The following is a 26,380-nucleotide window of genomic DNA, read 5'->3' on the forward strand; positions in this document are numbered from 1 at the left end:
TCCCTTTCAATAGATGTTAGTGCTTCTCACCCTTTTCAGTTACTATTACTTATGTTAAAGGTATAATTTTCCCTTTTTAAAAGACACATACTGTATGTGGATGTAAACATTTTATCTTAATAATTAACCACATTATTTTAGTATTTCCCATTAAGTCATTTTTGACCTAGCAACCACATAGATAGATTTTTCGCCCAGATGATCTACCCCTAACCTATTCATTTAAGTCTTCAGGTGTTCTTAAAAATATAACTGAGTCCACCCACCGTGTGGCTGGACATCTTCTCATTTCTTCTACCTTTCCTAGCATTACAACCTTTTCCAGAGTGCTGGGTTTTTGCATAATAGGGTCATTTGATCATGGTCATTGGTGTCTTAAAATAAAACTCTAAATTGATATGTTAATCTATTTATTTATTTAGAATATCCACGGTATTATCAGGAGTATTCTCCAACATCCAAGTTCAAAGGCACCAGCAATACTTTCCCCATCCTGTTTCTTTAAAATCCAATTTTTGCTTCCATAAAGTCTTACAGGCTGTAATATGGTTTGCATGATTCTAAGCTTTTTAAATATAGTCACATCATAGCATTTGAATATCTTTTCTTAGGCCTGCATGGCTACTCTACCAAGTGCTAGTCTGCAGCATATTTCCTGAATGCTTGTCCTTTACTATTGATGGTTGATTCTAAAAGGCAGAAGCTAGCCACCACTTCAATATCTACATTGTCAGTTCTAAGGCTGGTTATTCTATCTTTGTCATTAGTCTGATCTTCTTATATTATGTATTTTAAAAGGTCAAATATGTAGTCCTGTTAAACAGTCATAGTTTACATCTGGGTTTCAAAATCCCACTGATAACCAACTTAGAATTTTTTAGAATCCCTCTGTACATATGCCTAAATCAGCTTCATGAATGGAATTTGTTCCGGACTAGCAGGCTCGAAAGCCTGCAACTCTGATTGGCCCGCGAATAGCAGATCGTGATTGGTCACCGCAGACTGATCCGATTGGCTAGTAAATAGGCTGCCGCGATTGGCCCTGCCAAGAGCGGCATACTCAAATCGCTTTCATTGGCTGCCTACCCGCAGCCAGCCCTATATAAGGGGCTGCTGCGGCTGGGATTCTTTGCTCAGATCTGAAGTCACTAATAAAGAGCTGTTGTTGTTATCTGAGTCTTGCCTCCGTTTCTGAACCATCCTCCCAGATCTAACACTGACGACGAGGATGGGATGCGGAGGCAACGAAGTCTACTAGAACTGAGCTAGCTGAAGGAGCACGTGGCTGACAGCGCAACGACGGCAACATGGCCAGCAGTGCTATACCACCCACCCCATTCGATCCAGCTAGTGAGGACTGGGACTCATATATGGACGATTTCAAATGTTCCTAGAGTCCAACAACCTCAAAGATGCCACGCCCAGCAAGAAACAAGCCGTTTTTCTAACCCATTGTGGACCAGCCGTTTTTAAGATGGCTAAAGCCTTAGTGAAACCAGCTGAAGTTAAAACTATGGATTGGGACACCCTTGCTCCCATCCTGCGCAACCATTACGCCCCAGCAGTACCAACTCTCATTCGCAGACATGAGTTCTATCAGAGGGACCAGCGTGAAGGTGAGAGCATTGGGGATTTCGTGGCAGACCTGAGGAACCTGGGCGGTTTATGTGGCTTCACCAACCTCGAAGAAGCCATGAGAGACCGAATCGTCCTTGGCCTTAGAGATCCAACTGTCCAGAGCAAGATCATAGCCAAGGGAGACATCTCGCTTGCAGATTCCATAGCAGATGCCACTGCAGCTGAAGCCACTCGTAAATCAGCAGCATGAATGCGCCGAACCAGCGGAACCAACTGCCAACCCACCAATGATGCTGGGAAACCTTCAGACAAGTACATATCAACCACCCATCATGAAGATGTCGAGTCATCCTCAGACAGCGAGGAGGAAGAAGTCCACAGACTCCGGTCAGAACGTGAGCAACGGGACCAGCGGGGTCATAAACCCAACTACCAATGCGCCAGATGCGGGGGAAACCATCCCCGATCCGAATGCAGATTCTTAGACGCCATGTGTCGTTTCTGTGAAAAACGAGGGCATATTGCGAAAGTATGCAGAAACAAAAGAGGTTCCAGCCCCAGACGGAGAGGGAGCAGGCCGAGGAGGAGTTATGGCAACCCCACCACACAGAGGGACCACCCTAACAACCAGTGGAACCAGTACAGCAGACCCCGAAGGTTTAATGGTACGCCAAGACGAGAAGAGGCTCACCAAACCATCACCGTCGGCCACGCTTCATCGCTAGATGCTAAAAAAATCCGTGTAAAGGTCATCATCGAAAATAAACCTTGCATCATGGAAGTAGACTCTGGTCCTCACTATCCATGGTATCCTGGAAAACGCTCAAGCAACTGATTCCCGACATCCGACGCCAAGACCTCAGCAGTCAGAGACTTATACTGAAAGATTATCAAGGCAACCAGATTCCAGTTGCAGGTACCCGCCATTTCCAGGTCTCTTTCAAAGGACATAATGCAATTCTACCACTCACCATTGTAGACAGAGACCGGCCAAGTCTATTGGACCTTCAGTGGTTCGCACCATTAGGAATCGGAATGGCAGGCATCCATCATACTGAAGACGATGACTGGGAGGCAGCCCTCGTCCATGACTTCTGAGAAGTGTTCAGCGAAAGCTTAGGCAAGTACAAGGGGTCCCCTATTTCGTTTAATCTTCACCCCAACATTGCGCCCATTCGCCTAAAGCCACGCCGAGTTCCCTTTGCTCTCAAACCCAAAATTGATGAGCAACTGGACAAATTAATTGCACAAGGCGTGTTAGAACCCATTGACCACGCCCGATGGGAAACACCAATTGTCACCCCCATAAAGCCTGACGGGTCCTTGAGAATCTATGGTGACTACAAGGACACTCTCAATCACGTGCTACAGCAGAGCGCCTATCCAGTACCAGTCGTTCAGCATCTCCTGCATTCACTTGGGGGTGGCAGAATATTTGCAAAATTAGATCTCGCCCAAGCGTATCAACAGCTGCCAGTTGATCCCAAGACTGCAGAAGCCCAAACTATAGTCACACATCGTGGTGCATTCAAATTCAACAGGCTCCAGTTTGGAGTAAGCGTAGCCCCAGGCATCTTTCAAAGCCTGATGGAGAGACTATTACAAGGCGTAAAAGGGGTCGTGCCCTATTTTGATGACGTATTAATAGCAGCCCCAACAGAAAGTCAATTAGAGAAACACCTCAGAACAGTTCTACAAAGGTTCAAAGATGCTGGTCTCAAAGTTAAGACGGAAAAGTGCCAGCTATGCACAGAAAGGGTGGAGTTTCTTGGCTACCTTCTTGACAAACAAGGAATCCACCCTACAGAAAAGAAATTGGCAGCTATCAAAAATGCCCCAAGACCTAAAAACAAAACTGACCTCCAAGCCTTCCTGGGACTTATTAACTTTTATAACATTTTCCTACCCCAGAAGGCGACTGTTGCTGAGCCCCTTCATAGACTACTCGATAAAAGGGCCTCCTGGATTTGGGGACGTCGGGAGGAACATGCCTTCCAACAAGTAAAAGACCTCCTTACCTCTGATGCAGTGTTAATTCAATATAATGAGACACTCCCTTTGACTGTTACTTGTGATGCCTCACCATTCGGGGTAGGGGCAATCCTGAGCCACATCCTCCCAAACAGCTCAGAGGCACCAATTGCATTTTTTTCAAGGACTCTGTCAAAAACAGAAAGAAACTATAGCCAACTAGATAAGGAAGCCTTTGCTATTGTCTCTGCGATTAAAAGGTTTCATGAATATGTATATGGGAGACCATTTTCTATTATAACGGATCATAAGCCATTACTTGGCATTCTGGCAGGCGACAAACCTACCCCACACATTCTCTCCCCCAGAATGACCTGAGGGTTGGAGTTCCTGGCTGCCTACGACTATCAACTAAAATATCGCCCGGGGAAATCTATTCCTCACGCTGATGCCTGGAGCCGCTCGCCACTACCCGAACCGCAGGAAGACCCAGCTCCCACGCTCCCAATACTACAAATCGAGACAATTCCCTCACCTCCACTAATGGCCCAGGACATCGCCTTTGAAACCAAAAGAGACTCATGTTTGGCATGAGTTCTTGGCTGGGTGGAGAGGGGATGGCCAGAATACGAGCCAAGGAAACCTTTAAACCATTCAAAAACAGACAGACAGAACTTTTCTCACAAAGAGGGTGCGTTTTATGGGGAGACCGAGTCGTCATACCAACCAAACTACAAAAAAATGTCCTCCAAATGCTACACGATGGACACCCGGGCATTGTGCGTATGAAAGCGCTGGCAAGAAGTTACGCCTGGTGGCCAGGTATGGACAAACAAATTGAAACCTGGGTCGCCTCTTGTTACAGATGCCAGGAAAACCACTCAGCCCCACCAAAAGCTCCACCAGCAGAATGGGAAACACCCAGGGGTCTCTGGTCACGCATTCATATTGACTTTGCGGGACCTACTAGAGGCCACACTTTCCTAATAACTGTAGATGCGTATTCTAACTGGCTCGAGGTCAATAAAATGAAAACAACCACTACTGAGGCAGTCATCAAGAAATTGAACAGACTCTTTGCCACACACGGCCTACCTGATGTCCTGGTTTCTGACAATGGGCCCCAATTTACTGCCTTAGCCTTTGAACAATACCTAGCTGAACGGGGCATCCGACACGCACTCACATCGCCGGCTCATCCAGCGGCAAATGGTAGGGCTGAACGAATGGTTCAGTTCACAAAGAAAACCCTACAGAAAATGGAACAAGGTAATATCCACGATAAAGTCACTAGAATGCTGCTTCTTCAACGCATCACACCTAACAGCACGACTAACCAGCCCAGCTGAACTCCTGATGGCCACAAAACTCAGATCACCTCTAGACCGCTTGCACCTTGCCTACACCCCGGAAAAGCCCCTGGGTTCCAGCAGCAAGCATTGCACCTTTAAGGTAGGAGACCTTGTATTTGCAAAAAAAATTTCTGGGGATCCCCTCTGGATTCCTGGCCAAATAACTCAAGTCACGGGTCCCCGCTCCTACCGTCTACTGACCACTGATGGCAGAGCGTGGAAACGCCATATTGACCAGCTATGCTTCAGACTGACCACAACTTCCATCCCTGACCCCAACCTCGACACCAGGGGGGGAGGGGAAGCTGTGAGCCCGGAAATAGAACCAACACCTGTTTATTCAGAACTAACACCAAGATCACCACACCATAGATTGCAATACTCACCAGCTGTAGTTGAACCTGGGCAGATGAACACTTCACCAAGAAGCAGCAGCCAAGCAGGTTCAGTGAGCCCAGGGAGCCATAGCAGTAGCAACGAAGCTGAGGACTCAATCACCCCGGGGGCATCAGAGGAGAGCCCCAACCGGTTCACCGTTCCTGCTAGATCCAGCAAACAGTCCATCCGAACCCGAATTTGAACATGGACAATTGGAATTGCATAAGTCGGGTAGACAGGTACAAAGGCCTGCCTACCTGCGAGACTATATAACTCCACCTCTTAAACGGAACCGAGAGGGGAGGGGTGTTCCGGACTAGCAGGCTCAAAAGCCTGCAACTCTGATTGGCCCGCGAATAGCAGATCGTGATTGGTCACCGCAGACTGATCCGATTGGCTAGTAAACGGGCTGCCGCGATTGGCTCTGCCAAGAGCAGCAAACTCAAATCGCTTTCATTGGCTGCCTAGGCGCAGCCAGCCCTATATAAGGGGCTGCTGCGGCTGGGATTCTTTGCTCAAATCTGAAGTCACTAATAAAGAGCTGTTGTTGTTATCTGAGTCTTGCCTCCGTTTCTGAACCATCCTCCCAGATCTAACAGAATTTAAAAGAGATATTGCTTTAACTTGTGCAATATCTCACTTCCTATAATGGAAGTGAGAAAATCCAAATTGATGAGAAAAGCATGGCTGCAGCTGAATGTATTATCGGCTGCTTGTACCTACTTTGGTTCACTTGAATACTTGATCATTGTTCTTCATAATGTATTAAAATTATTAGGGAAGAGATGTCTGAACATATTTAATTCTGCATTTAATTTTTATAAGTACTTTATGATGCTTTAGTCCTTTTATACATTTTTAAATTAATCTTTCAGCATCCTGAAAATGCTAAAATTGTCTTTAAATACAATCCTAGTTTTGATAGTCTAAGTACAGTATTTGTCATCTTATAGCCAATGTTTAGTTTCTAAACATTCCTAATCCTTTAATTTCTCTCTTATAAAATATAGGCAATGCTTGTGCGTTCATCAGTTACTTTGATCAAGAGAATAATATTATTTTTTCAGGTGAAGAAATATTCCCCTTTTGATTTTCCAGCCACGTTTTGTAGACTTTCAATCCCATTAACTATAAGAGTAGTTTAAGTGGATTCTGAACACAGAGATACCACTCCATGGCTGGCAATTTCCAGAATATTTAGTTGAAACATTACTGACTGACCTCTATTTTCTGTTCTTTAGCTACTATATAAAATCATTCAAAGAAGTTTAGATTAGTTCTGAGACTTGAAGTGTTTTAGCATTGTGGGTGATACCTATGTTTATCTCATATTTTACTTTTGTCTCGTTATCTTATTTATTTCTCATTCTCTCTTTATCCAGACCTCTCATTTCATTACAGTTTCCATCTTTTATCTTTATTTTTTGATTTATCGATTTAACTGTAATTAGTTTGTTGTAAACCGCTCAGTTGTTGGGTGCCATGCAATTATAAAAAAACATATTATGTAGCTATAGGCTTTGAAAAGTATTCATTAACTGCAATTGATCTAAAGTAAGACTCCTACATTAGTAAGGTTAGTAAGCTAGATGAAGGTTAGATGAAGTAAGCTACAGCTCACTAAAGGTAACTCCTTTTAATAAAATATTTTAATTGGAAATACCTTCAAAGCTGACACTAGACAGAGCATAGAACAACTCAAAGAATTAGTGCAAGATTGGAAGATGGGAGAGACCTAGCCCATAAAATCTCCAAGTATTGAATGGATAATATCATTCATGGAAAAAGTGCTACTAGATTTCTCCTGATTTTTTGCCACCTCTGGCTAACATTTAATGATTATTTAAAGAATTTATATGCCCACTTATCTTTCACAGTAATACTAAGTAGTTTACTACAGCCAATGAATAAAATACAATAAAAACAGACAATTATTCCTACCAGGTACCTGACTAACCAAATATTATCTTTCAGGCTCAGTCCCATCTAACCCAAAGGTTGGGATAGGAAGCCAAATCACCATTAATCTCTTTTTACAAAGTCTAAGTGTAACATATATAAATAAATAAACAAACTAAATAAATAAATAAACAAACATAAATAAACAAATACATAAATAAATGTCCTTAAATATCACATTTCAGTTCTTACTATGTTACAGAGCCCCTGATTATGATATCGAACATGCAAACAAGCTAAATACACTACTAACATGGGCAGCATCCTGCCCACATGCTTTTATCTTTCTTGGTGACTTCAATATGCCTCATATTAATTGGAACGAATGTACAACCCACACATGCAACCTTCTACAATACAGTAACAAATCTGGGACTAGAACAACTAGTAACCAACAACACGAGACTTAGCAACTGCCTCGGTCTCATCTTCTGCAATAGTTTGAATTCAATTTACGGAATACAAATTAAAGAACCCTTTTCCAATAGTGACCATAACATGATTGATTTTTGTCTCAACATACGTCCACACAAAAATCAACACAATGACGGACTCTCCAATTATAACTTCAAAAAAGGCAACTATGATCTTATAAACAACGATCTCTCATCCCTTGATTGGCAATTTCTATTCTCTGGATGCAATACTGTAGAAGACCATTACAACATATTTTTACTTGAAGTCAAAAGAGTCATCAAACTATATGTACTATTAACAACTCCCAAAACCAGAAAGACAAATTGCCCATAACAATAAGGAAGCTTCAATCCAAAAAGAAATCACTTTGGCGGAAAAACAAATCTGGTCATGTTGCCAACTTCAAAAGTCGATACAAAAATTTATGCCACCAGATAAAAACTGAATGCACCAATTATCACATTAAACAAGAAGAAAACCTTCTATGCACCAATTCCACCCGCGCTTTCTACAATTTTGTAAACAAAAAATTAAAAGACTCAAGGTCCATCCCAGCCCTGGAAGGACCTAATGGTAAAGACTGCAACGATGACGCTATTAAAGCCAACCTCTTTAACACATTCTTTGGCTCAGTATTTGTAAACAGCAATGGATCATGCCCAATATTTCGTAGTTGAACCACAGACAACTACAATAATCTAATACATTTTACAGAAGACAATGATGAAACAGCACTACGCAATCTAAAACCATCTCTATCTATTGGACCGGACAGAATATGTGCCTACTTCTTAAAAAAGCTATCCACTGCCATAGCTGAACCTCTAAGCATTATCTTTGAAAAATCTTTCAGCACCTTGCCAAAACTATGGTCACAAGCCACAGTCATCCACGTCTTCAAAAAGGGAGACCCCAGCCTAGTTGAAAATTACAGACCAATCTCTTTATGCTGCATCACCTGTAAAGTCATGGAATCAATTATTAACCAATCCATCATCCTCCACTTAGAAACAAACAACCTACTCTCTAATAAACAATTTGGTTTCAGGAAAAAAATATCCTGTAATCTGCAACTCTTACATTGCAAAAACATATGGACAACACAACTCGATCATTGAAAAGCAATAGACGCAATCTACATAGACTTCTGTAAATCCTTTGATTCGGTGGTACACGACAAACTACTAAAACTAAAATCTTATGGTATCTCTGGACAGCTGCATAACTGGATAGAAGCATTCCTGTCAAACAGACAACAAATGGTCAAAATTGGGAGCATCCTATCAAATTCTGTACCTGTCAATAATGGTGTCTCCCAAGGCAGTGTTCTAGGACCAACTATTTTCATACTCTACATAAATGACCTCTGTGATCATATCAAGAGCAACTGTGTTCTCTTCACTGATGATGTAAAGCTATTCAACACCACAAACAATACTGCTACCCTTCAAAAAGACCTTGACTATGTATCAGAATGCTCAAACAAATGGCAACTTCAAATCTCAGCAAATAAATGCTCTTTCCTACATACTGGCAAAAAAATAAATAAATCAGAAAATAAAATACAAGCTGAATAGTCAAGACCTTGTTGACGAACCAAACTCTGTCAAGGATCTTCGATTACTAATCTCTAATGACCTAAGTGCTAGAGCCCACTACATAGCCAAACTGCATAGCCAAAAAGGTGTTAAGAGTTGTGAACCTAATCTTATGTAGTTTTTTCTCTGGTAATATTACACTAATAACTAGAGCATACAAAACATTTGCTAGTCCAATACTCAAATACAGGTCATCAGTCTGGAACCCACATTACGTATCTGATATTAACACAGTTGAGAAAGTCCAGAAATATTTCACAAGAAGAGTTCTCCACTCCTCTACTCGTTGCAGAATACCTTATGCCACCAGACTCGAAATTCTAGAACTAGCAAATGTAGAACTACGCCACCTTTGGCCCGATCTAAATATAGTATATAAAATCATACATTGCAATGTCCTACCTGTCAATGAATACTTCAGCTTCAACCATAACAACACAAGAGCAAACAATAGATGCAAGCTCAAGGTTAATCGCACCAAACTTGATTGCAGGAAATACGACTTCAGCAACAGAGTGATCAATGTCTCGAATACTCTACCTGACTCTGTGGTTTCTTCCAAAAACTTTAACCTTAGACTGTCTACTATTGACCTCACCACTTTCCTAAGAGGTCTGTGGGGGCGTGCATAAGTGCACCAACGTGCCTACCGTCCCTGTCCTGTTGCTCCTTTTATTTTTTTATTTTTTTCTTATATATATCCATGTATTCATAACTACGTTTTACTTATACCTATTATCTTGTAAGCAACTGACAAAAACAAACAAACAAGCAAATAAATAAATAAATAAATAAATAAAATAAACATTTGTTAGTTGATAAGGTGCTTGCAACCTATCTTTTATGGGACCTTCGTCTGTATTGCTAGCCTATCATATGCTTCCTTTCTCCCACATCTTCCTTCCAATATCAGTCAAGCCATTATTTGCATCTGTTGAAATGAGATGCAGCTCTTAAAAGCTTATGTTTTAAAATAAAAATGAGTTAGCTTTAAAACACTCCTTCTGAATTTTGGTTACTCTAAAAAGCCAGGTCTATTCTTACTATGCTTAAGAAAATCCGAGCAGTTTCAGCATGTTCAATGCCTATGCTTTCCATCTGTAGCTCCAATTAAAAAAGAAAATTAAACTTTAAAAGATTTGTTATATCTGACTACAAAAAAGTGACAATTTCTATATGTTTCTAGAAGACAATAGTTCTTTCAATGAAGTAAGGCAGGTAACACCATGGAGGACTTTTGAATTGTGGACCCTAATAAAGGAGCAGCGTTCCCCAAATTAATGCAACACCATCTCTATGACCTTTTTAGTATCAAATTTGTTAAAAAATCTTGTTTTCTTACAGGTGTTTCATTCCCCAAACTAACTAATATCAGCAGTGCTAGTATTGATGATGTTACTTAATTTTGTTAATCAAACATCTGCAAGAAAACAATCAAACAAAGACAGCATCAAGGATTCCTTATTTCAACCCTGAGCTACAAATAGTTTTCTTTATTGATCTTTTGTTTATCCCAGAATCTAAATACTTCAGATGGTCCAAAGATGTAAGGGTGTTAACTCCATAATTTTTAAAGCAATTTTAAGGCAAGAAAAACAAATTTCAAGATAAAACTCAGCACCTTTTGCAGATATATAATTAATAAAAAGATGCCATCATCTAGTGTAGTCTAGTGAAGAACAAGAAGAGACTCATCAGCCTAAATAAGAAAAAGTAAGTACATGACAAAGAACTAAACCATTTCTTCTTTCATGATCAAGTTCTACCAGATTGATGCAAAAAAGAACATTGGCCCAGGCCAGTGCAATCTGGTGACTTAAAGATTAGGAATATGTTTATTCGATCCTTGAATCCTTAAAAAAAAAAAGAACACAGATTACTTTGCTTGCCCTTTAATTATCAAGATTAAATATCTTAAATGGATTTTAGCCATAGTTTAAGTCAATGATCATATAAAAGTTTTAATTATCTCTGACACTGATAGGAAATGGGACAGAAATTACAGTACATGTGAAAGAAGATAATGAATCATAGAAATCAAGAGCCCCAGTCTGTTTGACTGTCTAAATAATTATTGAGCAAAGCCCAAAATGATTTTACTTGGGATATTATGATCCAATCTGGCTCAGTCACAGGGACCAGAATGTGTGAGTGTGAGAGAGAGACTCCCTGGGAATGGGGTCCAGAACGAGTCTGAAAACTCATATGACTAAACCTCTGACTGACCCAGACTGGATCCTGCAACATTAGTCTGGAAGATGTATAGTTGCCTTTATTCATGCTCCTAGATTAGAGCAACCAATCAAGACCATATTGACTAGAAATTGTAGAAACTAATATTTGTTGGAGAAGATACCATCAAAAGACTATTCAAGAAGAAGAATAGTATAATGAAAGATGTTGAGATTATTCTGAGTACTGCCTTTTTTCTATAAGCAATAACATAAACTGGGCAGAGAAATTACAAATATTTTATGGCATAACTCTTGTAGTTCTACCTACATTGTACAATATTAAAGTGAAAAGGAGGACACAGATAAATTGAAGAAAAAAAACAAAGCCACTTGTGCACGGCGCACTCTTACGTGTGGCACAGTCTTGTGCATGGCACACTCTTGCGTGCAGCACACTCTCTCAAAATAATTCTCCTGTGTGAAACGCATGCGTCTCATAATCGCACCTCGCCACACTACCGAGCCTTGACGAATCATCATGTCAAATACAAATACATCACATCACACACAGCGGATCAGATTGGCATCGATCAAATACAGAGATTTACAGATTAGTCTTCAAATATCAAAAAGGAGGACATGTAGGAGGACACTTTTTGAGGGAGGACAGAACTTACAAAAGGAGGACTGTCCTCCCTAAAGAAGGGTGGTTGGTCACCTTAACAATATGCTATCATTTATATTTATATGCTAAGCCTATTGTGATAGCCACTGATAAGCCACATAAAGAGTCATATCTATTTCTACAAGAAATTCCTCTCTTATTACTTGAGACTACTACATGGGAAAATAGATCAATAGATTGGCATGGAAAGCACTGGCTAGGTAATTTTTGTCCCCCATTTCTTTGCTAAGTTTGAAAGATGGAATGTAGACAAAAGGCAAGATCAATGGTGTGATTTTGTTGAAATACAAAAATGGGAGATGGGGAGCTGCTAATAACTACATAATTATAGAGCTGACAGGGGAAAAAATTCTTCCAGCCTTTTGGTTAAGGAGATGGTAACTGCAAGGTGCCTATTAATTTGACAGAAAATGGAATGCTGTAGCATATAATTATCTCCAGTTATAAAGGTATTGCATCCATAGATTTTATACATGCAGACAGTAACTGTTCAAAAACAGAAAATGATGTATCAGAGATGAAATAATATGGGGAAAATGTAAATGAAAGCACAGTAAAAGCATGACATATCTCTTGTCTGTTTGAAAAAAGAATACTGTGATGTTGATACTAGTTATACTATTTAAGACAGGATCATTTTAAGAAAATATTTTTTAAGTATCCTATCTTCAATATAAATAGGCTATTTTTATATTTATATTTGCACTCCACTTAAAAATTTTCACACTTAAAAGTTTTGCCTATTGCCAATTTCTTATATACAACTTTTTCCAATGAAATTTGCAGTTTGGAAAAGGTTGCAGAGGTGATTGCCTCAAAAAAGGGTTTTCTTCCCCTGGTATCAATGCAGTAAGCAATATGTATTCAAGCTGAATTGCAACTGCTATCACAAAGCCAGCAGTAATTCCATCTTTCCCTGTTGCAGTGAAAAAAAAAAATCATGGTCTTTTAAAAAGCTCATGGAATCAGCCTGCTTGAACACATTTTTACCTCAAGATGGCATTGCTGCTTTTAACAGGAGCACAATGTTCTGTTGAATTGAATGTGGAAATGTTTTGCCTTACCTAAGTAAAGCCTTTGGAAGAACAGAAATGTGTATTCACCTTCTATAATTCTGCACATATCATTTAGTTGATCCACAGAGTTTATATGAACCAATGTATTTCTAAAATGTAACTTTTAATTTAATATATAACTTCTAGAATTTCTTGTATCTTACAAAATTGGCCACACATTTCTATTTTATGTGTATCATATTATGTTCTTTTTATACATCTTTACTGCTGCTATCCCGGTTTTTCAAGCATATGCTAAATAAATAAATAATGTGCTAAGACTATTTAGGCCTAATAAGCCTAATATAAAAATGAAGTAAAATCATAATACTGATTTTTTGGGGAGTCCCAGAGTTTCAAGTTATTCTTGCGTGAGATGTAATGTGACTCATTTCATCTCAGAGATAAATGGAATAAACAATAATTTAGTATATAGTACAATTTTTACAGAAAATCATTCCCCTGAGATCAGATTGGCCCTGGCCTTGATGGCCTTCTGGAATGGCCTGAAGCCCTAGCTTTGTCATATGGGCTAGAATGTTGCGGAGCCCATAAAATGACTGTAATATTCTTAAACTGTGCTCTCACGGTGCTTGTACTGTATGGGTTTAATTATTTTTAACATTTGCACATTGTTTTATTATTTTGGTACTGCATAATATTTAAGTAGCAAGCTGCCCAGAGTCAGGAATGTGAGGTGGGAAGGTATCAGAGGTGGTATCTAGCAGGTTCTGACCAGTTCTGGACAACTGGTAGCAGAAATTCCGAGTAGTTTGGAGAACCGGCAAATACCACCTCTAACTGGAGATTTTACCTTACCATGCCCACCAAGCCACATCCACAGAACTGGTAGTAAAAAAATTTGAATCCCACCACTGGAAGGTATATGGAAGGAAGGAAGGAAGGAAGGAAATTAATTTGCAACAAAAGAAGCATACTGTAAACTAGTCCAGACAAGAATCACACTTAGTACTAGCTCTAAACTTATTGAAAGCGTACATTAGTATATAATGTACTAATGTGTACATTAGTATATAAGTGCACTAACATGCTTATCGTCCCTGTCATTGTATTTTTATTTTTTTATTTTTGTTCTCATTTTTTGTTTGACAAATTCTAATAAATAAATAAATAAATCAGTCAATCAATCAATAAGCTTGTAAGCATCTATAAACAAATCTGAAAGTACACCCACTCCCCACTGGCTTTTGCAGTCCAAGAAACTAGGGAGGGATCTTGCTGAGATATCGGCAACACCTGCATTTTTTCCTGTGGACTCAGCTGCCTTTTATCTGACTGTCATCTAGTCTGCAGCACTTCCTCCTATCTTGCAAGCTAATTCCAACATAATATTACAGATATCATAGTCCTATACTTTAACAGAAACAGAAATCAATGAGGATTCATTTTCAGAAGTTACATATACATATACATATGTACATCAGAAATAAAGCCACTGGTTTAGCTGACTGGGGTTTTACTTCCATACTTTGTCAACTAATGTCCACCAGCAAAAACAGTACAACATGAAAAGGCATCATAAATCATCGCCATAATTACGTTTCACTTACAGCATATGAGAATAAATTGCTTTACAAATCTATCCTTTATGTAAGACCAAAAACATTCATAAGAAAGATTTGCGAGTAACAGAATAAATAGCTTTCTAAAACTTTAGTTTCCCTTTCAAAACTTTAAATCATATCTCTATGCTATGAACTGTCATTATAATAAAATGACTCCAAGAACCAACAACAAACATCTAAGAAAAATGTGTAAAATTGAAAGCAAACTAACAGCAGGTTGCTCAGCTGAAAGTGCTATCACACACTGCTTTCATGAAGAGGTGACCTGTGAACAGAAATAACTGTTTTTCACATCCAAGTGTCTTGTTATTGCTAAGCAGAGATACCTTTTAACAGAATTTATGGACTTCCCCTATGGGATCCTTCACAGTTAAAAGCAGCCAAGCTTAAAATACTGTTTTGTCATCAGACATACAGATTTATGAACAAGACTCTGTATGAATAACTACCTTGTATATACACATAATCATAACATCAAATGGGAAATGAATACAGGCAGCATGCTTATCATATAGTTTGCTTTTTTATATTATTTTCTTCATTTAGAATCACTGCAAAAAACAAAGGGAGGTCCATTAAATTGAGTTCTATCCGTTCCAATGATTTTCTAAATGTTGTTCTTAATCAATTTGAGATCATATCTGAGCTAGAGATTAACTAGACATGCTGCAAATACTACTAAAGCATGCCACATAATGGCCTGAAGATAAACAAAGTAGTTCATCAGAATCTTTCAGATGAGTCTTTTCCTGGATTGCGGGATACAAAGAACCAGAGCAAATTTTACATTATGAAATACAACTTGGCTATGGATCACATTCCCTACCAAAAAATTAGGAAGTAGTCATCCCAGTGCACACAGAACCACTGCAATATAAACTTCAGAAGACATCACAGAGGAATCTGAATTGTAATCTATATGGTGGTACATGGACCAAATGTAATGGCTGGAGCCAATCCCCATAGAGCACCCATCCCTTCCAAACATGCCTTACAAATCTTCACATGGATGGAAGTGTAGCTTTTTCTTGGATTTCTTTCCTCAAAAATCACCGAAAAGCAGCCAATAAGGAATAAGCATTCTCAGTAGTCATAGAAATAGGGTGAGAGATGACAAAGTAAAACAAAATATTATGGACTATCTTACTCGGAGGAAAAGATGGCTAATCTCTGAACCAAGAAATACTTTTTTATAGCAGAATATTTGGTGCAAATATTAAATTATTATTTAGTTATTGTTAATTGCGACAAACACCTCATATTCTTTCAAAGGAATTCACATAAAACCAACTCATGTAGGTATAGAGTAATATCGTTCCCTGATATATCAACTGTCCATATTGAAAACAATATAAAAGAATTATCAGAAGTGAGTGGGGAAAAAAAGACATTGTAGTCTTAACTTCCTATCTATGTGAGTATATACAACATTTTTGCTGTCTTAGGCCATTAGCCCCAGCCATTAGCCACACAACAGAAAAAAAGAATTCCAGCATCAGAGGCTAATATTTCCAATGAGTTTGAGCTATAACACCTCTGCTGCATTGGTCCTGAGTCCATTTCCTCCAATAGCTGAGTTCTTGGAAAGTGTCTGGCTCATATTCTATTAAACATACAATTCACACAGTATTGTATTTAACTGCTACACTGATAATTCTGTAAGTAGAATTCCTCCCACTGAACAGATGCTAATTATTACACACACACACACACACACACACTTTCTTCAACTCACCCAACATCTCTCACATACCCTTGAGTATTTTCCCCACAATGCATCTATCTCTGCACCCACTCCATGACCCACATAACACCTCTTGTGCACCCTCATCAATTTGTGCCACCCCGCCAAAACCATGAGGCCCTTCTTTGCACATTCAAGTGCCATTCTTGACCCATGCAGTACATCTTTCACATCCTCACACATCCTCCCTGGTCTGTGCAGCACTTGTGCATGCATCCCCTCACACTCTTATACATCCTACTCAATCGTCTCCTACACCTCCACATACCATTCCCCACTCAGCAGCAGGCACTTTACCTGCTTGTGAGTCTGGGACTTGTAACTTCCTGCTGGTTTCCCCACTGACTTTGGCTTTAGGAAGTTGCTTTGCCTAACAGTTGTGGGATTCAGTTAATGGTAGCAACTGGGACTGCAGGGGTTGCCATTAGTTGGTGATGCAGTTGTGTCTTATGATTGCATTGGTTAGTGATGGAAATCCTGGTCCCAATTGCTATTGTAAGTTGGGTATTTCAAATCTCAAGAACTATAAGACAGATACATTCAACATATTTAAGGGGGCTAAGTTCAAAAAACTTAAGGGATATTAAGTATAAAAAGTGCAGAGAAGAGCAACCAGGATGATTAAGGGACTGGAGACTAAAACATATGAAGAACACATGACTTGGGCCTGGCTAGTCTAGTGAAGAGAAGGACCAGGGGAGACATGATAGCAGTGTTCCAATATCTGAAGGTCTACCACAGATAGGAAGGGGTCAAGCTATTTTCCAAAGCACTTGAAGGTCAGACAAGGATTAATGATGGAAATTGATCAAGAAGAGATTCAACCTAGAAATAAGCAGAAATATTCTGACAGTAAGAACAACCAACCAATGGAACAGCTTGCCTTTGGAAGTTGTGGGAGTGTCATCACTTGAGACTTTCGAGAAGATATTGGATTGCCATTTGTCAGAAATGGTGTAGAATCTCCTGCTTGGGCAGGGGTTTTGACTAGATGACCTACAAGGTACCTTCCAATTCTGTTAATCTAAATATATTTATGTATCATGAAATAAGTTCAGAATTACATCATTTTTAAAAGGTATGTGTGCAAAAACCTATTAGAGTTCTATATTAGGACAGTGCATTGCCTTTCAATTTTGGAGGAAAATGTTTTATAGTTGGAAAAAAATGGAAGGAATCAATCACAAAAACTGAAAGATTTTTTACTGAGACTACAAAATGGAGCACTGTATAAATAAACTGAATATTATCTTTTCTTTAATTGGTGTATGCCGTTAAGAAGATCGATTAATTGTCCCCATATCTGACAGTATTTTTTAAAGTTATAAGTAGGGTTTATCCATTCTGTAAGCAACCATTAGGAATTGCACCTGGCTGTTTGTCATTTTATGCATTTGTGGGTTTTTTTCTGCAACTGTAGGATTCCTAATTGAGCCTGAGCTGAACACTGAAGTAAACACCCCTGAGGCTCTCATAAAGCCTTGCAATACAAGAACTTTACTAGCAGACAGGTATATGATGACACAGAAATGAAGCAGAGATGAAGAAGAAACAGTCCATTCTCCTTCTCGTGGACAATTGCCCTAGTCATCCCGAAGTGAATCATCTTACAAACATGAAACTAAAATTTTTGCCTACAAACACTACAAAAATTCAACCTCTTGATCAAAGCATAATCAAAACATACAAAATGCACTACTGAGCACAGCTTTTGCAGTGGGTCAATGCTAAAACGCAGATCTATAGTCCCTCTGAAGAAGCAAACTCCTAACCCTAATTTAACTGAATTAAGTGAGAAGGATACAGAAATTGCAGGTATTCTGAAAGATAAGAATGTCAGGCATTTGATAATACAATTAAACTCATTTGCTGTGCAACAAGACCCAGGTACAATGAGTGATATAGTCAGCACTGAGAATTCTTTCTCCTTTTCTCAAAATAATAAGAAATAGACTAAAATTGACTCTCTTTTTTTCCAGAAAGAATGATCAAACCATGAGAAAAGAATACATACATAAATGTATTGATATTGTATGATACAGTATTGTATGAATGATTTTCCTGTTTTCACTATGTGTGTTTCTGTATGACATTCTCTAATAAAAGCTATACAATAAAATGTGGCACATGTGCACATCAGTATGTATGCTGTATGTTGACCACTTTCATTCAGTCGTTTGGGTGGTCAACTTTCAGGGGTTTTACTGTATTTAAAAAACATATATTGTCTTTAAAATAAAAATATAAATTAAACAATAAAATCACCATGTTAAGCTTAAGAGTAAAGATTAGAAGTAAAAATATATAAAATTAGTTTTCACCTCATAGAACACACCTCACCTCTATTAAAAAAAACATTTAAACTAATAAAAAATAGCAATTGCTCCAGACTGCTTCTAAACTTTTAAAGCAGCCAAAATATTTATATTTAATTATGCAAAGCAAGGCTACTAAATAGCACCCTATGTTTTGTAAGTCGTTTTGATTAATGAATTCACATTATGTTTTACAATATTATATTTTACAGTGTGAATGAAAAGATGATATTCAGAATTTTGCCTCAGAATATTACTATTTATTTATGATTTAGATCTTGAAGTTCTACTTTGCCTTTTCTCTGAAGAATGCAAGTGGGCTTTCCTGAGTTTTATTCCCATAATAACCCTAGACTTGCCTGAGAGAGAAACATTGTGATTTGTAAAACACACCTTTGGTCTTTCTATTATGTCAGATTCAGACCTTTATCACTTTTTAAAATTAACAAATGCTTGATTTAGTATGATAGGGCCATCCAATCAATACTGTTGTCCAAACTAAGACTGCTGTTAGAGCGTTAGAATAAATTTTCTAATAAATATTTAGAATAAATATTCCACCCAAATCCTCTCACTTATGTCTAAACCCAGAGCATCTTTCCTTTTTTCAGTTTTGAAGTCAGAAGTGACTAGTCATTTTGAATTTCAAAGCTGACAGGAGAACTTAATTTATCTACATAGGATGTAAAGATCTGTGAATAAGTACACAGCTTTTGTACCTAAAAACCTATTGTACAGCAAGACAGATGAGTTTGTCATTCCTGAAAAAGGAACTTTAAATGACCAATGGTATCTTCCATTTCTCCTCCAAGTGCAGCATACATGTTGATCTCTGCTGTAAAACTAAGCAATAAAAGGCATGTAACCTTGTATAAGCACCTGTATTTTCCCCATGTTGGTTTTTGAATGCCAAAGGAAAAAAAAACAGATCAGAATGGTTTTGGATTGTATTTAAGGTTACGGTCCAAATCATTTCTGTCCCCAGGCAATATCTTTTCATCAGTTTCATTCTTCTTATTGAATGATATGATAGCTGATCATTTAAAATGCAAAGCCAGGCATGAGTTTATTTATGATACAGATTTTCTTGGTTTGCTACAGGTACCATTTTTACCATAGGCTAAGTTTCAGAGAAAGGTTATTCAGATTTTGCTACAAATTTGATCATTCATTGTGCAAGGTGTCTATGGCATAGATTATTCAGAAAAACCGAGTCCCATTGCTATGTTTCTTTGCTTTCAGTGTGTAAAGGAAAGTGTGGGTATTTATAGTTAAGAATCTAAGGAAAAACACAGGACAGAAAAATGCACAAAATGTTTATTAAGTATTTGTTAGAAGTTCTTACCTGTGGGTCAGAAAGACGAGATAGGTCAGGATATAAGTAGAATTTTATTCCTTCGGTAGCCCCAGGTAATGTTACTCCTCGAATCAGTAGAATCAACAACATGACGTATGGAAATGTAGCGGTTACATATACAACCTATGAAAAAAAGAGTGAAAAACCAAAGAACACATTTTACCAGTGATCACTTATTTTATGTCACATAAGGTCCTTATATTCATAAAACATTTAACAAGTAAATATCTTCAGCATTTGGCGATCTTGATATTTTTGGATTAAATTATCCAGATTCCTTGCCTTTGCCCACCTTGGTTCTTCTGAGGGAAGCTGAGGTGCAAAATATCTAAAGGCCATGATGTCTTAGGGGGAGGAGAGGAAAGATGTCAGGTTAATGAAATTAACATGGTGATACAAGTCCTAGCATCTTTCTACAGGCAACATGGCACTATATACAAAAGGGTTGGGGTGATGCTGCTTTGATCATTTTGAGGAAAGCTTCTCATTCTTCAGAAGCAATTATTTTAAACAGTCATGGCACAAAAAGCTCCAGAAGTATCCCTAGCATCCACATTTAAAACACCCTGGAAAATATCCAGTCTTTCTCTGATTGCTTTTAACAAATAGAAATGCAACAGAGGTCTCACTTTCACCAAATCAGTAACAAAGAACACAGAACACAGATCCAAGAGTTACACATCACCTCTAAATCAAAATTGGAATTAACACAGTATGAAGAAAATAGCACATGCAATCCTCGCTTAGTGACCACTATTGGAGTGGCTATTTCCATTGCTAAGTGATGCAATCACTAAGCAAAACATCAGATAAACGTGATGGACTTACAATGTCACCTTTGGCACAGTTGTTAAGCAAACCACGACAGTTGTGACAGTCATGTGACTGCAACTTGTGTTTTTATCACCAGCTAAACTATTGATTCTGTTTGTCAGAAGCCAGTTATGAAATGTGCAAGTGACAATAATGCAACCCTTGTATGCTGCAATGATTGCAAATGCCCACTGGTTTCAAAGTGCCCAAATATTAATCACGTAGTTGTAAAGTTACTTTTTCAGCACCATCACAACTTAAAATAGTCATGACAGCCATTAAGTGAACTAAAACATTATTTCACAGCTACATATTTTTTGTGAAACAGGCACTTCATAGGCAGGGGAGCTTATGATATGTTAGTGTTTAAATAATTACAGGTTTGTATCTTTTTCCAGTCTTGCTCATCTGCTTCAAAAATTTTTTTTCCCCAAATGCATATACAAAACCAGCCACGCTGCCTCTCCTTTTTTCTAGTGGTACAGGTGACAGTATATGAACATCTAACCCAGTGCCTAACATTTCTTTCAAAGAAATTGTAAGGACTTGGTTTATTTGTACTGTTATCTCTTTTAACTAATTTCAAACCAAACACATAGAAGTTTTCCAATTGAGTTGCTGTTAATTGTGACCCTCTTTACAAAAAAAAAAAAAAAAGCACCTGCTATAGCAGCTCTGGCCCTCCAGACTAAGGTTACCCTGAGATTTGGATGGCCTCCGTTCCGCTGTCATCTAAAAAAGCCATGCAGACTGGTTCTTCATCCAGGACTTTGGTGAGGGACAGTGATATACCTAATTCCATCATATTTGCCATCTTGAATCTTTATATTTTAATTTTTATTGATTTTATTGTTATCTCATACTCAAGCTTATTTATTTAGTTATTTATTTATTATCTCATACCCAAGCTTTTCCACTGGAAGGTATTTCAATACATACACATCCAAGGTTTGAGGACTTTGGTTATTACCTAGAGCAGTTTTATTAGGTTTCAAAGCTCTAGGACTGCTTCAAGCAGATCCAGGAAGTAAAGCTCATAAATAAAGTATCTCACACAATTGTATAAACAGTCCTTATTGTTATTTGTCCTGCATACATCTCAATAAGCAGTAGGCACTGCCTAGTCTTTTATTTTTAAAACTTTTCCACAACATGTCAAACCTCTCTGAATAAAATTAGAACAAAACCATCTCTAATTACACTACATCCTGCTTTAATTGCTTCTAATTGCTTGATGTACAAATTTGCATATCAATGCTCAAAATAGTTCTTCCATTGCTATGTCACAGCAACACCCATGTCTACATTAAGGAAATAAAATAAATATGAAGACTTGCTGCGTCTGCTGGAACAGTTTAATTAAAAACTAATCTGTGATCACAAATCACAGTGCACAGCATGCAAAAGGAGCAGGTTTAACCTTGTGGTCCAGTTCAAAAGACAAGAATCGGAGTAACCATATGGTATACTTCCAGCTAGCTGAGAGAATAGGAACACTTAGCATGATGAATTTAGCTGCAAAAGTTAAAAATAGATTTCTTGTGCTCTCCTTACAATACAGGATGTCAGTTCAATCTTCACAGACTATATCACTGAAGCTTGAAAGCAAATTGAGTCAAGAACACAGAACTACCTACCATAAATTTCACTCCATTGCTTTGCTAATATCATGCCCATAAATCTTCCGATATTCAAATAACATTCCTTTAACTTAGTCGCTTACGATATGATTTTGCATGTATCATATGTATGCAATTACAGACTGTTCTTACAGACTGTTCCTAAGAAATGATAACAGAAACTCTCCGTTTTTAGAGAGTTAAGCTTTTATCATGAATTATTATTTCAGATACTGGCAAATAAATTACATGACTCCAAATGGACAGAGCTACAGGAACCTATGAATGCATTTCCCATTGCTTCATCTTTTTTTCTATTTCAAGTCTTTCTACTGAAAAACTACTGTCACTTTATTCTTCCACTAATGTTTCTGACTTGGCAATCAGCTCTTTGGTATGGCTCTACTCCCATCTGCAGTTAAGAACCTTATCTAGCAAAGTCCTGTCTGGAGACTTATGCCAGGTCTATCTTCACAATGGGGTTAAGAGAGCAGCAGTAGGAGATGCCTGATTTACTGCCGGTGGCAGGGAAGCATGATAAAAGGTATAAACAAATAGGTCTCATGGGAATACTAAGATGGGATGTTTATGTGCAAGTGGCCACAAGCTCCTGGATGACATGAACTATATTTAGCTTTTTCTCTAAGGTGTATGACTTCCTAAGTGGCACAAAAAGAAGAGATTGCTCCCTCTAATTCATAAGACTGACACATCATCTCTACACATTTAATTACTTTTGTTAGATAATAGCACCATTTGGGGAATACAGCTGGATGGTACTTTTCAATGACTGCTGTCCATGTATCACATCTTTTTTTTTATCACAATAGAACACTAATCTGAAATGGCTATTTCTTTCAATTACAGGTTCTTTCACGTCATACATAATTCTTGATACAATTATGTTTTTAAGTCATGCTTGCCATTGAGATGAAATGACACTCCTATTAAAAAGAAATGCAATTGGAAAAAAATAACTCACCAAGCATCTACATCCACACTAAAAAGCGATATCAAGCTACTGCTCCATATTTCTTCAGTTCCGGAGTAAAGCAACCGAAACCAGCTGTTCTAATTGTCTTTTGTTTTTTTCCCCCAACAAAGAGGTGTTTAAAACAAAAGGAATTTGTTATATGGATGACTTCTTTCCTGGCAATATCGCATTCCAAAGTTACTATATTTCTCAATGTAATTAGATTATGAGGTTATGAGAAATCAATTTGGAAACTTAAGAGAATCACAGTTTCAGAATCCCCATCATAGTGATAATCATAGTGATAATGTTCTGATATAACACATTGTCTTAACATTTGTAAAAATCAAGTGGATTTTTAAATCATGACAATTAATTATTTTGATTTTCTCATTCTGAAGGGATAACATAACTAACGTTTTTCAGAACCAACTGTTCCTTAATTTAGATGATATCCCTAGCTGAGCTGAAGCTGTGGTTTTTCACCTGCTTTTGCCAGCTCAGTTTTGATTCATGGGGTATTCCATATCCACTTATGTTGAAAATGGATCAGATTAAGTTTCCTAATACACTATTTTATTTTATTATTTTATCCATACAAAACATAGGAAGTGATATAAAATGTATTAAATATGTCTCTCAGCAGAATAAATCCATATATTGAGAAATTGGAACCCTGCCACATATTTGTAGCACATTTTCCAATTAACGAACATCTAAAAAAAAGTTACAATCCCTAGGTATGTTCGGGGCAAAGATCTAGAATAAGTAGATCTTAGCATATGTAAATTCTGATAATTTCAAAGAATAAATAATGAGTTTTTCCATATTATTAAAAAAAATCTCAATGAACATTTAGAGTAGATTATATTCACTGTCTTCTCATACCAATTACTAGATCAGATACATTAATAAAAACACTAATTTTCAGACATGAAATAGATAAATCTCTAAACCCGAATCTTCCAAATTATGACATGCTTCTGCTCAACTAGACAAAAAAGAGATTGAAGTAAAAATAATTCTAGTTCATCCCTAGGATAATCCTTCTGGGCCAACTACTAAAGAGAAGGTTGCTGAAGACTATTGAAATTGTAAAGATGAGTAAATTTATTGTTTGTAAAAATAGAGAAAAATATCATATTTTCAAAAATGGTTTCTATTTATATATTTTTAAGATTCATTGCCATGGTTTAGCCTTAGATAACCAGAGTCGTGATGGCACAGTGGTTAGAATGCAGTATTGCAGGCTAATTTTGCCCACAATCTGGAGTTCGATCATGACTGGTTCAAGGTTGATTTAGCCTTCCATTCACCCAAGGCCGGTAAAATGAGGACCCAGATTGTAGAGGGCAATAAACCACTTAAGGGCGTAAAGCACTATGAAAGGGTATATAAATCTAAGTGCTAAGTGCTATTGCTAACGATCTTTCTGCACTCTATTGTTTAATTAAATAATAAATAATTAAAGATTTGATTCTTTTTTTAATGAAGACATTTACCTTGCTGGAAGATCATATTTACACCACTCTTCCCAGCTTGATGCCTTTTAGTTATATTGTGAATTTAATGCCTAGATTCCCAGATAGCCAAAAGAACTTCCAGCAATTGCTAGAATTGTTCTTGCAACATGTCTAAAGGTGACAAAGGAGTATCAGTATGAAAACAATATAAAAGTCCTAAATAGCTAATTAGTTCTATTGACTTCGTGCATTAGTACTCCTTTAAACTTTGATATCACTCTTTTTTGGTTTGCTTATCAAAATGATGCTTCTCAAAACTGCAGATTGAAACATTGTAACATAAAAACAAAATAAATCTCCTCAATTCTTGGTGATCCAGAGATAGTAGGGCAAATTAACAACATAAACACACAAATACACAAAATTACACACACATATATACACACACTTTTTACTAGCTAAGGCTCACAAAGCAGAGCTGAATTTAGCAGCCATTTGTGCATCAATGCCTCCTCTTTTCCAAACAATTTGGCACATCGTATTGCTTTTTGCCCATCTTGAAACATCAATGAAGATTTTGGAAAAAAATAAATCAGAGTTTACTGTTTGGCCTCCACTCCTTGATTTCTTGGTATTTTATAGTCATTTAAACCTTTTAAGATTAAGATTATCATGATCATGTAAACTAATCATGATGAGTGTTCTAAGTCATGGTAGCCTAGCATGCAAATAATAGTATTTCTATCGCTTCACATACATTTTGAGTCAAGTTTTAAATCCAAACTATATTGGCATTAATAATGTTTATTTGATATCAACATATTTCCCATTTGTTATCTGATTACTATTCCAAGCTTGTTTTAATAATCTTTAAATTTTAATAGACAAATAAAGTTACAAACATTTAAAATAATGTTTAAAGTAAATAGTTATATTCTACTTCACATCTTCTATTTGGTACATAAAATCATCTCACCCATGAGTATTTGGGTGCTAAATAACAGTGCCAGGCAACACAATAAGAATATGAAAGAATTAATTGCTGTGGGGTCCTTGAAGGTTTTCTTGCAGACATTTCATTACCATACTAGGTAACCATATCAGTGTGTCTTACCTACTTTGTTAATGAAACATCTTCAACAAAACCACCAGGGTCAGAGAGCACCAAAGATTCCACAGTTCAACCCTGAGCTATAAATATTCTCTTCTTTCTGTAGAATTAAGTACTTTTGAAACTATATATGAAACTGCTATTGTAAATATTCATTAATGCTAGTAAAATGTATTTCCATTAAAATTGAAACAGGAGTTATAGAAGTTCAAGACTTTGATTCTTCATTTTT

The 26,380-nt window shown here is 37.5% G+C and overlaps 1 protein-coding gene across 4 annotated transcripts in view; it reads right to left on the reverse strand.

Annotated features, from left to right (window-relative positions):
* SLC6A11 (solute carrier family 6 member 11) overlaps positions 1 to 26,380 on the reverse strand; it is a 112,045-nt gene that overhangs the window by 41,460 nt on the left and 44,205 nt on the right. For all 4 annotated transcript variants that reach the window (XM_087923942.1, XM_087923943.1, XM_087923944.1 and 1 more), the window contains exon 7: positions 20,158 to 20,292. In XM_087923942.1, the coding sequence (XP_087780068.1) occupies positions 20,158 to 20,292 (135 nt within the window). The remainder of the gene's footprint in view (positions 1 to 20,157; positions 20,293 to 26,380) is intronic.

Source organism: Pseudonaja textilis, chromosome 2 (genome assembly GCF_049901715.1).
Source record: "Pseudonaja textilis isolate UNSWEBS1 chromosome 2, rPseTex1.2, whole genome shotgun sequence".
Classification (NCBI taxonomy): domain Eukaryota; kingdom Metazoa; phylum Chordata; class Lepidosauria; order Squamata; family Elapidae; genus Pseudonaja; species Pseudonaja textilis.